Source organism: Phocoena sinus, chromosome 9 (assembly GCF_008692025.1).
Source record: "Phocoena sinus isolate mPhoSin1 chromosome 9, mPhoSin1.pri, whole genome shotgun sequence".
Classification (NCBI taxonomy): domain Eukaryota; kingdom Metazoa; phylum Chordata; class Mammalia; order Artiodactyla; family Phocoenidae; genus Phocoena; species Phocoena sinus.
In genome coordinates this window covers 41,629,587-41,644,215 of record NC_045771.1, presented here as the reverse complement: position 1 = coordinate 41,644,215, position 14,629 = coordinate 41,629,587, and the positions used below count along the sequence as shown (strand labels likewise).

The 14,629-nt window shown below is 37.0% G+C and overlaps 1 protein-coding gene across 12 annotated transcripts in view; it reads left to right on the top strand.

The window, feature by feature from the left end:
- The window catches only part of ANLN (anillin actin binding protein), a 63,163-nt gene extending 49,040 nt beyond the window's left edge, over positions 1-14,123 (top strand). For all 12 annotated transcript variants that reach the window (XR_004351340.1, XM_032642240.1, XM_032642235.1 and 9 more), the window contains 4 exons: positions 2,643-2,729; positions 6,236-6,343; positions 9,808-9,980; positions 12,774-14,123. Coding sequence is in view for 11 of the 12 variants with exons in the window: in XM_032642240.1 (XP_032498131.1) it covers positions 2,643-2,729; positions 6,236-6,343; positions 9,808-9,980; positions 12,774-12,897 (492 nt within the window). In the remaining variant the exon portion in view is untranslated. The remainder of the gene's footprint in view (positions 1-2,642; positions 2,730-6,235; positions 6,344-9,807; positions 9,981-12,773) is intronic.
- Positions 14,124-14,629: the final 506 nt, after the last annotated feature.

Below are 14,629 nucleotides of genomic sequence, written 5' to 3'. Positions count from 1 at the left end.
CTCCTTCTATGAGGACACAAGTTACATTGGATTAGGGCCCATCCTAATGAACTAAGTTAACCTTAATTACTTCTTTAAAGACCCTATCTCCAAATACAGTCACATTTTGTGGTATGGGGAGTTAGAACTTCAACATGTGAATTTGGTTAGGGATGGGGAGGGGACACAACTTAGTCATAGCATGGTTTAAGCTATAGCATGAGTTTTGGGATTATCAATGTTGGAAACATACTTGTATCTAAAGAATAAGGAAAGCTTTATAGATACAGAATGATTCAACTTTAAAACAAGCAATAAAAAAATCTGCTTTCAATAACTTATTGTTGGTTTTGTAATTTAGCTTATGTTTATTTTGGTTCAAAGCAATGTGCTTCCAATAAAAGAATCAGATTCCTTTTTACTCATTCCTCAGTAAATGGTTCTGGACACAATGGCAACTTGAGATTTCCGTTAAAATCTTCGTCCTTATCCTCACCTTCATCATTATTGTCACCATCGTCATCAAGCTAACAATTATTACCTAACGACTATTGATGTTGAACATCTTTTCATGTGTTTGTTGGCTATTAGTATATCATCTTTGAAGAAATGTCTATTCAAGTCTTTTGCCAATTTTTAAGTTGGATTGTTTGGAATGTTTTAATTGAGTTGTCTTTTTATTTTTGAGTTATAAGAGTTCTTAATGTATTCTAGATACTAAACCATTATTAGATACATGATTTGCAAATATTTTCTCCTGTTTTGTACATTGTCTTTTCACTTTCTTATGCTTTGATACACAGAAGTTTAAAATTCTTTATTGTAATAAATAATAACGTAACATGAGATCTACCGTCAACAAATTTTTAAGTGTACAATATTATTAACTATAAGCACAATGTAGTGCCACAGATCTCTAGAAGTTTTTCATCTTGGATGAGTGAAATTCTGTACCCATTGAGCAGCAGCTGCCTTTTCCCCCCTCCTACCAGTCCGTGGCATCCACCGCTCTACTTTCTGCTTCTGTTGAGTTGGCTACTCTTGATACCTCATACAAATGGAATCATGTAGTATTTGTCCTTTTGTGACTGACTTATTTCATTTAGCATAACGTCCTCAAGGTTCATCCGTGCTGTAACACCTGACAGGATTTCCTCCTTTTTTATGGCTGAATAATACTCTATTGTTTGTATGTACTACATCCCCCCACGTCCCCCGGCTGCCTTCTTTTTTTTCAATAGGAGTATTTGGGTACTATTTGACAAAACAAACAATGTTCTTTAAGCAAACATTTATTGAATGTCTGGATATGATTTGGCAATAAGATATGGAAACAAACATGAGAAGGACACGATAATTGACCTCAAGGATCTGCTGTGCAGAGGTGTGGGGCTGTGGGTTAGGACACATAAGAAAATATACACTAAGAGTCTCAAGGCCTAAAAGGCAAACTTTGGGCTCTGAGAAGAACAGGGTCTGGATGGCCTAGAGTAGTTTCATATACAGAAGTGGGGAGAAAGGAGGCTATACCACATTTTCTTTGTCTGTTCAGCTGCTGATGGGCATTTAGATTGTTTCCACCTCTTGGCTGTTATGAAGAATGCTACAATGAACGTGGGAGTGCAAATATCCCTTTAAGAGCCTGATTTTGATTCTTTTGGATAAATTCCCAGAAGTGGGGTTGATTGATTATATGGTAATTCTATTTTTAATTTTTTGAGGAACCTCCCCATACTGAAAAGTTTTTCATTTTGATGAAGTTTAATTTATCTGTTTTTTCTTTTGTTGCTCATGGTTTGGTATTGTATTTGAGAAGGTATTGCCAAATTCATGATCATTGAAGATTTACTCCTCTGTTTTTCTTCTAAGAGTTGTATGGTTTTAGCTCTCACATTTAGGTCATTGATCCATTTTGAGTTAATTTTTGTATGTGGTATGAGGAAGGGATCCAACTTTACTCTTTTGCATGTGGCTGTCCAGTTTCCCCAGCACCATTTGTTGAAAATATTGCTCTTTCCTCATTGAATGGTTTTGGTACCCTTGTTGAAAATCAATCTGGCATATATGTATGGGTTTATTTCTGGACTCTCAATTCTATTCCTGTGATCTATATGTCTATCCTTATGCCAGTACCACACTGTTCTGATTACTGTAGCTTTGGATTGGTTTGAAATTGGGAAGTATGATTCTTTCAACTTTGTTTTTCTTTTTCAAGATTGTTTTGGTTATTTGGGGCCTCTTGCAATTCCATATGAATTTGAGGATCAACGTTTCCATTCTGCGGTTCACTATTCTTTGTTGCTGAATAATATTATATTGTATTAATATGCCAGTTGGTTTATCCCACCTTCTATCGAGTATATTCTGTTGATAGGGAATGGATAAACACATGTATTCTCTTCTTAAATCCGTGTTTTCTTTATCACGTTACCTGGGACTTAGGGTTCTGCCGTAAGCAGGCTCTACATTGAATGAATTTATTCAATGTATTGTTGTTATTCAAGCACTTGTTGCTAAGGAACCAGTGGCCTTTGGGCCACCTATTTTATATTCCAGCTTTAGAAAATACTGTGTTTTCAAGATATCATATTCTCTATTCATGATTTATACATGTTTTATCAAGAAAAGCTGTTTTACAAATAATTTACTCTCTTTCTTCACAGGTACCCTTTCTATCTCCTTTGGAAGGTCATATTTACTTAAAAATAAAGTGTCAAGTGAATTCAAGTGTTGAAGAAAGAGGTTTTCTAGTAAGTAACATCACTGGATCTATATTTTCTGTTTTGCAATTTGTGAAGCATAGACTTGGTTTCCAATAGGAATGAAAGTCTGTGTGACTAAGTGATAAATTGGTTCAGATTTGTTGCATGTCCACTATATGCTAATCACTGTGCTGGTGTTAGAATATCATAGGCCACAGAAAGTAATCCCTACACTCAGGAACTTTTAGTGTAATAGGAAGAAATACAAGTGAACAGTTAAGTGCAATACAGTACTATAATGGGAGAAAGCGTAGAGTGCATGGGTGTAAATTGGTGGGACACCAGGTCTTAGGTATGAGTGGGAAGGCTTAAAGAAAGGTATTGGAAATAGCTTGTACACTGCTAGCTGAACAAGGTAGCCAGAGGGAGAGAAGAGGGAGATGTGCTCCAGATGAAGGGAAAAGCATTACTATGGCCTGGAGGGCCCTTCCCTCTCTCACCCCCACCAGAGAAAAAAGATGACACATTTAGATAGTGGCAGGTATTTCAAGGTAGCTAGAGCTTAGATTCTGAGTGTGTGTGTGGAGAAGGGGTAGTGAGAGGAGTGGTTGGGGAGGAAGGTGGGGTTAGGGGAAATGGAGCCAAGTGTTAGAGGGCCTTTTAAAGGCTTCCGACTTTATCCTGAAGTCGGTTGGGTACTCTAGTAGGAGTTTAAGCAGAGGATTAACATCAAATTTGGGGGTTTAGGAAAGTGTGGAAGTGGACTGGGGAGTGGCAGAACTGAAGAAGATTAGTGAAGAAACTGAGTTACTGCATGAGAGAAGGGATGGGGGCTGGCAGTCAGGGTGGAGAGAAGGACCCACCATGGATAGATGAAGGAGGAAGTGCAGACCCTAGGGGTTTGGCTGTAGGGGTGGAGAAGCAGAAGTAAGGATGTCACCCAGATCCCTGCCTTGCACAGCTTGTTGGGTGGCAGTGATTATACTGAGATAAGGGGCCCTGGGGGCGGGGAGCAAGTGTCCATGGTGGGGGTGGAAACCATTTTTCCCCCAAATTTTATTGTGGTAAATTGCAAGCATACAGCAATGTTGATAGAATTTTACAATGAACGCCCATATAGCCAGCATCTAGATTTTGCCTTTAACATTTTTTACTGTCCTTGCTGTATCATGTATCTACTACCTAGCTATCCTTCTAGCCAGTCCTGAAAATATCATATTTTGGGGGGAAGAATTTCAAAGTATATTGTGGACATTAGTATGTTCCCATGAATCTTCAGTGTACATCCCCTGAGTTCTGACACAGGCATACATCTATGTAACCCAAATTTCTGTTAAGATAGACAATATTACCCCAGAAAGTTCCCTCATGCCCCTTGTCAGTCAGTCCCCACCCAAGGTAGGAAGTTTTAAGAGTTAAGTTTTAAATAACTTGAATTTTAGATGCATACAGACACGTTTTCAGAGTTTGAGTTTGGAGCTCAAGATGGACATTTTAGATGAGGTGAAGGTTTGGAAATCTGCAGCAGAGAGATAGTAATGGAAGCTCAGGTGGCGTTGAATAGTCAGGAGAACACTAACATTTAAGCCACAGACCTAGGAAGAGAAGCTCTCAAGGGAGACTACAGGGAGGGCAATGGAGAACTTAGTATCATGGTTGCCAGGGGAAGAGAGTCTGCAAGAGGGAGTGGTCAAACTAGATAAGGATCTATTAGACACTGTTGGACTTATTAATGAAGTGGTCATTCTAGTCTTGTTGAGAGCAGGAGCTAGATTGCAAATGGTTATAAAGAGAGTGGAGGGTGAAGAATGGGAGTGCAACAACTCTGAAACAAGGTTTGGCTGCAGAGGGGTAAAGAGAGTGTGATACCTGAAAGAAGGATTTTGTTGACATTTTATTAAGATTGGAGAGATTTGGGCTTCCCTGGTGGCGCAGTGGTTGAGAGTCCGCCTGCCGATGCAGGGGACATGGGTTCGTGCCCTGGTCTGGGAAGATCCCACATGCTGTGGAGCTGCTGGGCCCGTGAGCCATGGCCGCTGAGCCTGTGCGTCTGGAGCCTGTGCTCCGCAACGGGAGAGGCCACAACAGCGAGAGGCCCGCGTACCGCAAAAAAAAAAAAAAAACAACAAGATTGGAGAGATTTGAGCATCTTTCAATTCAAATGGGTAGCTTCTAATAGGGCCAAAGAGGGCAAAGATAGAGGCAATGGGGAACCTGCACTTTAAGGAATAACACATGGAACAAGGTCATGAGAGTGAGAACAAATAAGACCCAAGCCACGGTTCATGATCTTGTACAGAATTATACTTTTTCCATTATCAGAGGAGGAAAGTATATGTGTAGAATACACAGAAGATTGTGGGTGTGGTACCAGAGTAGAGAAAATCTAATAGCTTTGATTTTCTTTGTGAAGCAAGAATTTGAGCTATACAAAAGATATCACAAGTCAATTTGCAGTTGCTGACAAAGGGCACAGAAAGAAGAGCTAGATCGTACAGAAAGTGCAAGCAGCCAAGGTGACTGTAAATCATACTTCGTAGCTTTTTTCACATGTAAATCCAGCAGGTGGCACTAGATATTCTTGGAAAAGTGTCTATAAATTTCTGACTTGAAAGCAGTGTTTACTTACTGACCTTTTTCCTTTAATGTAAATATTTCCATATTTTACTCTAGATACCTTTCGCCCCTGATCTACTCTTATGACATTCATTTGCCTAAAATGTCTGACCTACTTAATGTTTGAGCAGGGCTCTTAACTACTTTAGAGTTAGATCTTTTCAGGTTTACTCTATCTTGAATCCTAGAGGCCATTCTTATCACATCCACACTTACAGAAATGTGGTAAAAAAAAATTACTCAGGACTCCCCCAAATAACTTCTGTCCGCTATCTAAGCAATGCCTTTTAATTGCTTCTAACCTCTATAAAAAATAGAGGTAGTAATTGAAGTGGTTCAGTTGCTTGGTTCAGTTTTCCTTCCTGATGTGCCAGGGACAGCTGGAAGGAAGGAGACTACCAACCAGAGAAACTTGCTAAGTGATTCTAAAATGGTACTAGTCTAACTCTGCCAAGACTGATGAGCAGCAAGAAAAGTACGTTCTGGTTTAGCTAGAAGGTTCCAGTTCTGCTTTGTGACCGTGTGTTGTCATCTACTTTCCTTGGCCTTCAGTTTCCACAGCTATAAAAATGAAAAAGCTATCCTCTCGTTATTTTTCCCTGATTATAGTAGGGGGTAATGATAACTTGTATTATTTTTATCCATCAAATTTTTTCTTTTCTATTACCTTTATGATGTAAAAGGTGAACGTAAACACAAATGGGAGCTGGTGAGTCATTTGTACTAACTGTGCTTGAGATTGAAATAACAAGATTCCTGGCCTTGATACAGAGTAGAATAAAAATAAACTTAAGTACTTTATAAAAGAGAGAAAAGAAAAAAAATCATGCAAGTAGATTTTGCAGTATGAAATATGTCAACATACTGAGGTTTAATGTATAGAAAACATTTAATTGATCCTCAAGTTTCTAAAGTCAGTATTTCATTGACTTTTCCAGACCATATTTGAAGATGTTAGTGGTTTTGGTGCGTGGCATCGAAGATGGTGTGTTCTTTCTGGAAACTGTATCTCTTATTGGACTTATCCAGATGATGAGAAACGAAAGGTAATATTAATATTGAGGGTCAGTGGTGAAAGCCCTAACTGACTTTCAGGGAATATTTCGTGCAAGTGTTCCCCGTGGCCCCCATCAACCACCCAAATGCCCTGTTAAAAATATTTACTAAGCCATTAAAAATGTTCTTGTTGAAAGACTAGTGAGTGTGTGTGTGTGCGTGTATTTGTGTAAAAATTTTATATCTTATCCATTCCCTGTGATTTGACCACTCTTGAAATACCTTAAGGAATATATTTTTCTTTTTTTTTGGAATGTTTCATAATATTTTTTAATTGATACTTTTAGTCAGAAATATTTTCAATTCACTTTTGTATTTTATTAACAGTTGATTTACCTAACTCTGAGATAAAACAGAAAGGAAAAACCACCATAGGAATATAGTGGTTTTGGTTTTGTTTCTGAAATTTGATAATAGAATTTTATGGATACATTACATCTTGTTTTTAAAGAATTTAATGTTATTGCCCAAGTGTGGTAATTTATTATCCAAAAACTGGAAAATAGAAATAAGCAGAAATATAAAGTAAAATCATCTATAACAGAGAAAACTACTGTTCACATTTTGCTGTGTATCCTTCTAAATTTTAAAATGTATATGTAATAATAGTTATATATCCATTTATGAATCTTTTTTAAACAGAAAGTATCATGTTTTTTGTAACTTAATTTTTACTTGATAATATCCTGATATCTTTCCACATCAATAAAAATACATCTGTGATATTGCATTAGATAGCTATATGTATTACATTGTAGCTATATAAAATTTTATTTTAAAGTTTATTGTGAAATATTTTGAACCTTCAAATAGACCAAAAAAAAAAAAAAGTAATTTCCATCAACCTCTGTGTTATCAGTCCAGTTAAAGCTCCTCAAGTAATTTTCTCTCCCTCATAGAGATAACCCCGATCCTGAAATTATTTTGTTCCTATGTATTTCTTTAAATTTTTATTACATATTATATATAAGCAGTATATTATTGCAGTTGCATATTTTGAAGCATTATACAAATAGATCATACTGTATATACTATTCTGCAACTTGCATGTTTTAAGTCAACATGATTTGTGACATTAGGCTGGTGTGTGTAGCTCTAGTTTGTAGAGCTCTAGCCATCTTTCTCTGTACTAAAGTATTCCATTGTAAGAATGTATCACAATTAATTTATCCACTTCTCCTATTTATGGGCACTTAGATTATTTCTAAATTGTTGCTATTATAAACAGCTCTGCTATAACTTAGCTACATGGATCAGAGCTCTTTCTTGAGTTTGTATCTAGTAGCAGAATTGCTGGTTTGTAGGGTTTCGCACATCTTCAATTTAGCTAGATTTTGTCCAGTTATTCTTGAAATTGGTTGTACAATGTTCTGTTCCCACCAGGAGTATATGAGAGTTCTCAGTGTTCCACATCCCACCAACACTTGATATGTCAGCCTTTTAAACTCTTGTCAGTGTGATAGGTGTGAAAGGTTATTTCACTGTGTTTTTATTTTGGTTTTCCTTGATTGAACATTAAGAGTAAGCATCTTTTCTTATGTGTTTTGGCCATTTATTTCCCATCTTTTGCTTGGCATATGTTTTAATTTATCTTTTCATAAACAGAAATTTTTAATGCTATGATAAATCTGTCAGTTTATTACTTTATTGTTTGCTTTTTTGAGTCTTAGTTAAGAAAATCATCTCTATAGTCATAAAGATATTCTCCTATACCTCCTTATAACTTCTGAAAGTTATAAAGATTTATATTTCATATTTAATTTACCTGGAATTGATTTTTTTCCCCCAATCTGGAAACCCAACTGTGCCAGCCCCATCGGATGGTCCATTCTTTCCCCACTGATCCACATGCTGTTTCTGACATGTATCAAGATATCATTATATATGTAGGTCTATATTTAGGCTTTCTATTCTGTTTCCTTTGGTATGTATCTCTCAGTCTCAATTACCATAGCTTTAAAATAAATCTTAATGTCTGGTAAGGTAAGTCTCCTAACTTGTGTTTTTATTCAACAATGTATTATTTATTCTTGGTCCTTCATTTTACACACACACACACGGAAATATGTGTACCTGTATATTTAACTTTTTATAATTGAAAATGTTCAAATGTTCACAAAACAGAGAGAAATAGTATATTGAACTCCTAACTTCAACAATTATTAACTTTCATGTTTCATTTCTCTCTCCACAGCACACACACTTTTTTGTTTTTGTTGGTTTGCTGAGGTATTTTAAAGCAAATATCACACTTCATATTATATCATTTAACCTGTGTGAGTCAAGGTTGCCAGTTCCTAACATTCATTGGTCAGTACCCCAAGGAAGCCAGATTTCAGGCTAGCTTACCATTCTGCACTCTCTCTTCCTCATTGATTTTGGCCTTTGAAGGTTTCTTTCACCTTCTTGTGAGTTCAGTTGTTTGGCATTTGGGGAATTATGGGAGGACTTTTAGACTATTTAGTCTGCCATACTTGCTGGAGACATAATATTATTATTTGTTTAAATAGTCCCCAATTACTGTCATTTAATTTGTTTCAATCTTTTCACTATTATGAAAAAATAGTGACTATACCCATATAAACATCTTTGTGCACCTATGTATTTGCTTAGTATAAATTTCTTTTAGGTGAAGTTGTAGGATTAGGGTATGCCCATTTTGAATGTTTTTTGATTGCTCTTATCAAATTGTCTACCAGTAGTAGACCATTTATGCTTTCACCAGCAGTGTATGAGAGTTTCTATCACCACCCCAACCAACCAACATAGGTTATTACCATTCTTTCCAGACTTGGCCAATCTAATGTTTAAAAATGGTATATTTCATTCTAATTACTAATAGAGTTAATGCTTTTACTGGCTTTTTAAAAATCACTTGTGCCCATACTTGTCCCTTTTCTAATTTTTCAGGACCATTTAGTCTTAAGAGTTTTTATCTTTGACTGTCATACCATAGGAATAACATGGCTTCCAACAATCCAAAGCAATAGATTAGCCTGGTCTTTTAGAGATACATAAAAAATATTTACAAATGAATTCTGATGTCTAGGTTTCTGTTTACAGAAAGGGAGGAATTAAGTGGGCTATAGACAAAAGGTGGTTGAATGTGTGTTTCTAATTGTGAGAGCTGATTGATTAATGGGTACATGGAAGTTCATTATGCTGTTCTTTTTATTTTGTGTCTGTTTGAAGTTTTCCATAACAAAAAGTTTGTTTTTTAAGTTGACTAAGAGCTCCAGTTGACATCTTTGGTTTCTATTTTTATGACCAGCAAAAAACAATAATAAATGTTAAATATGTTTCTCTAAACTCAGTGTAATTAAACTTTAACTTTTAAATTAATGCCTTTTTAATTTTAAATTTGTATCAACTGGAATACTGCTTAATGCTTACTGACTTAAATGGTCTTGTTTATTTCCTACTAATCATGTTTTTTAAAAATTTGTTTTTAAAGAATCCCATAGGAAGATTAAATTTGGCCAATTGTACCAGTCGGCAGATAGAACCAGCCAACAGAGAATTTTGTGCAAGACGCAACACTTTTGAATTAATTACCGTCCGACCACAAAGAGAAGATGACCGAGAGACTCTGGTCAGCCAATGCAGGGACACACTCTGTGTCACCAAGTATGTATTGGGCTATAAATATTTCTATCAACTAAGTGATTGCCCACTATGTTCTTACCACTGTAAGAAATATCAGAGATGATCCTTGTCTTTGAAGAGGGTACAGTCTTAATGAGGAAACAAAACACACACACATCAGTAAGAGAGTAAGCTAATAATTAAATCAATATAGTTAAGAAAAATACAGCATTCAAGTTATATCTTAGTTTATCATGTTTTCTAGTATACTCAGAGTATAGCCATTTTCAGGACAGTTACCTAGTATTCTTTGGGCTGAGTTTGAAGATTTCATGTGTAATTGAGAAGTCAAGTATTTTTTAAAGTGATTTGACACATCCCTTCCTGTCTATTCCCCAGATACCCTCGATTAACCTGCTGACTTACAAAACAATTTACTCTGCAAATTTCTGGTTGGAGATTAACAGAATAAACTACTGGGACTGTCACTTTTCGTTAACCCTAATCTTAAGTATAAGATGCAAAAGCTTATTGCTAAGAGTCTAAGGTTCTTTTGCTTGGATGCCCAAGAGAAGCTTGCAGACCAACTTCAATGTACAAAATTATGATTAGGGACAAAAGTTAGAATTTGACAGAATCTCTGTTAATCAGACTGTTGCTGGATATTGCAGACAGGGAGATGGGTAGAACTGGCTCCATGAGTTTCTGATGTGGAAATATCAGAAAGTTCAGCCAAGAGACACTCTATTAAAATAGGACAAAGTTGCCCAGATACCGCCAGTTGGTTTTAAAACAGAGAAAGAGGGGACGCGTTCTTTGGAAATTCTTGATGTCTAGATTACTTTCAGATTAATTTAGTTGAGCTCATCCACTCCTTTCCTTCGGGCGCCTTCTGTGCAGCAGTGACATCAGACAGGACAGGAGAGGCAAATTGGATTTATAGTCACTTCCTTTAGTAGCTACCCTGTTCGTGGCCACAGTCAGTGAGGGAACCAACCAAAATTCAGTCCCCAAGTACTTCCTGACCACAATGGCCCTTTTTAAACAGTACTCACATTTTTCATATAATCTTATCTTTTACTTGTTACATAAACCCTCCCAGATCTCGACCTTCTCCTGCGGTAGAAATAGTTATATCACATATTGCTCTAATTACTCTGTAGTTCACTTGCATGCAGTTTTTCTTATTATAACATTATTGTAATTTGAGTGGACACTTTATCCAAGCATTTGAGAGAGGCCCATGCTCAGCTCAGTCTTGGCTGAGTTTTTAGCTTTGCTTGGTGGCTTCTTAAAACTTATTTCACTTTTTGATCATATATATTGCAGAGTATATACATTTTACAGTTCTGCATTCTCCTTTGTATTATTTATCTGTTTCTCCCCAGGGCCTTTTTGACCTATGCCTTTTATCTAAATTTAATGTATATCGTTTTTATTTCTACTAACCAACCTTGCTATCTTTCCCCTCCTTCAATACAAAATATTTATCATCTGATAAATATTGCCTACTTTGAAATATAGATTATACATTTGAACTAGAAATGTTTCATCACATGGGGAGACAGTATTGTACAGTTGAACTTTGAAGTCAACAGATCTATGTTTAAATCCTGACTCAGTGACTCACCACATGTGACCGTGGCAAGTTACTTAACTTTGCTAGCCCTCTGAAATCTCCTGTGTCAGAGGAGAAGAATAAACTCCACAGAATGACAGTAGGGGTTAATGAGTAGACACACTTAGCATGGTGTCACGCACATGGAATGAGCTCAACGAATGGTCACTATCATTACTGTAAGTATTGTGTTCTCTCCATTGGCTAATAGATGATCAACTCACTGCTTATTCACACTTATACCATTTCTAGTACCAATGGGGAGAAATTATAAAGATGGAGAGTGAGTACAATACAACATACTTCTAACACCCGGCTGTCCTCTAGAAGAATGGTCTGGCTTGTGAATTAGGGAATTCCCCTTTCCCCCCACCCTCGCCTGCCACATCAACTGGATATTCAACTTGTAGCTAAATATGGATACAAAGAAGAGATTCCTGGTATGAACAAAGAGATTAGGACAGACAAAGTCTTAGGATCTTCAGATCATTTACTGTAAATACTGTGCTCTACTAATACAGTGGGACAAGAATAATGGGAGACAGTACAAAATGGTATCTATAAGGCCAGGTGAAGGTTCATGAGTCTGTGATTCCAGCTCTTGGGGACCCTGAGTCTGAGGGATCTGGGGGGGCTCCCATATTCAGGCCAGTGGTGCCCTTGCTCTTCTAGGAAGTGACCCATGCTCAGTGGCTGTCCTGCACCACCAAACTGCCCAGTCAGACCAACTGTACACGATTAGTTACTGCCTTTGGTGTGAAACTCCATCATTTCCCAAATGTAATCAGTGTGAGTTATGGTTCAGCTAACCAACCTGCCAGATGATTCTCTGTTGTTGTAATTGGAGAAGCACTTTACTATGGGTCTCTTGATTTAGCATCCATTAAAACAGGGGTCCCCAAGCCCCGGTCTGCGGCCTGTTAGGAACCAGACCGCACAGCACGAGGTGAGCGGCGGGTGACCGAGCGAAGCTCCCTCTGCCGCTCCCCATTGCTCGCGTTACCGCCTGAACCACCCCCCTGCCGGCCGTGGAAAAATTGTCTTCCATGAAACCGGCCCCTGGTGCCAAAAAGGTTGGGGACCGCTGCATTAAAACGTGGTAAAGAGTTACTCCTTTTACTATTTAGCCTCCGCCCCCCCCCCATTCCGCCCCAGCAAGCGTACTTGGAGATATGGAATGGGGGAAGGGATCCTGATCTTTTTGTTTGTTCATGTAGGAACTGGCTGTCTGCAGATACCAAGGAAGAGCGGGATCTCTGGATGCAAAAACTCAATCAAGTTCTTGTTGATATTCGCCTCTGGCAACCTGATGCTTGCTATAAACCTATTGGAAAGCCTTAAACTGTGGGACATTTCCAAGTCATATAGAGGTTTTCTGACTTAGGTCATAAATGTTTCTTAAGAGCATCAGTTTTGCTGGTTGCATTTTATGCTTTAAATACAAAAGGGTATGTGCCAATATTCACTCACTACATATTATGCAGTATTTATGTCTTTTGTATGTAAAACTTCACCCGATTTATCTTCTGTTATTCATAAATGATTGGAAGAAAAAATGTATTATAGTTGATTTTTGCCAAATTTTAATTTAAAAGCCTCATTTTCCTAGAAATCTAATTATTCAATTATTCATGTTAAAATATTTTTTTTTAAGTAAGGAAATTTGAGTTGTCTTCCTGGAGCTGTGGGTCTCAAAGTAGAAAGGTCTTCCAGGGTTGGAGACAGAAACCTCACATTTGGTCATTCTTTCTCTAGCCTCAGTACTTTTTTCTAAAGGTTGTGGTCATTCATTGATCATGATATATCTTGTTACTAGAGTACTGAAAAAAAAATCTAAGGCACCTTGCAGAAACATTTTTAGCAATGGAGGTAAGAACTTTTTCAAAATAGCAAATGTTTATTAGTCTGAAGCTTAAGGCTGCCTTCAAATAAGAGATGTGGGCATAGGGGATATTATTGTGTGAGATTTGGGGGTTCAATGTTTTATTTAGAAGACTTAATAATCACATGGTTTACATTTACTCAGTTACTATAAATGCTGTGTGGTGCACATTTTCATGGAATACAGGCTTTTAAAAATAACTATTTTTGCTCTATAGCTTACAGACTCCTCAGATATACTTGTCAAATTAGTTCTTTCTGTTCCTGTAACAAGAACAAATGTAAATTGAAGAATCTTTATATAAGAAAAGTAAACGTTACCAAGCTACTATGACTAATACTTTGCTTGCCTAAGTTCTTGTCTTTTTTCTTTTTCACATCAGTGTATGACAGTGTCTAGACACCCATTATGAAAGTCACTTGAGAAACTGTTAAGTCATGTATTACCTTTAAAAGCCTAATGCCTTTTTTTAAATTATAAAATATCGTAAATGTAAAGCATGGTCTCAACTTTAAATACACTGTCACTTTGTTTGAATTGTTAAAGTTATTGATGGCCTCATTTATAAACACTAAATTCTGTCACCTGTCATTTTATTTTTTATTCATTTAAATGTGTTTTTTCTTACATGTATTATAAAAATATATTTTATGATCTCCTACCTAAATAAATACTTGCAAATGGCTTAAGGAGTCAGCTATTTAATAAATATTATTAAAATGTGCCGTGTGGCTGCCCTGCATGGTAGGCTGCAGGCTTCTTGAGGGGATTGTACTGACTTGGTGAGGGTATTTCATTCATCTTTTTACCTCTAGCCCAGTGCTCAGCCCATTGTGTGTTCTTAGAGTCACTGTTGAATCAGGAGGTGGATGAAGAGTCCATTTCTGAGGCATTTCAATAGAATATGGTACTCAGACGCACATTCGAGGGGATGGAGGATGATTCCCAAGTGCTCAGCAGAGACTGAGTAGATAAGTAACATCACCAGCCAAAACAGGGTGTAGGTTTGGTAGGATTGATGACAGGGCCCCTTTTATTTGTAGATTTGTTTTTATTTTTTTAATTTCTTTTTTAATAAATAAATAAATTTATTTATTTGTGGCTGCGTTGCTGTGCGTAGGTTTTCTCTAGTTGCGGTGAGTGGGGGCTACTCTTTGTTGCGGTGCATGGGCTTCTCGTTGTGGTGGCTTC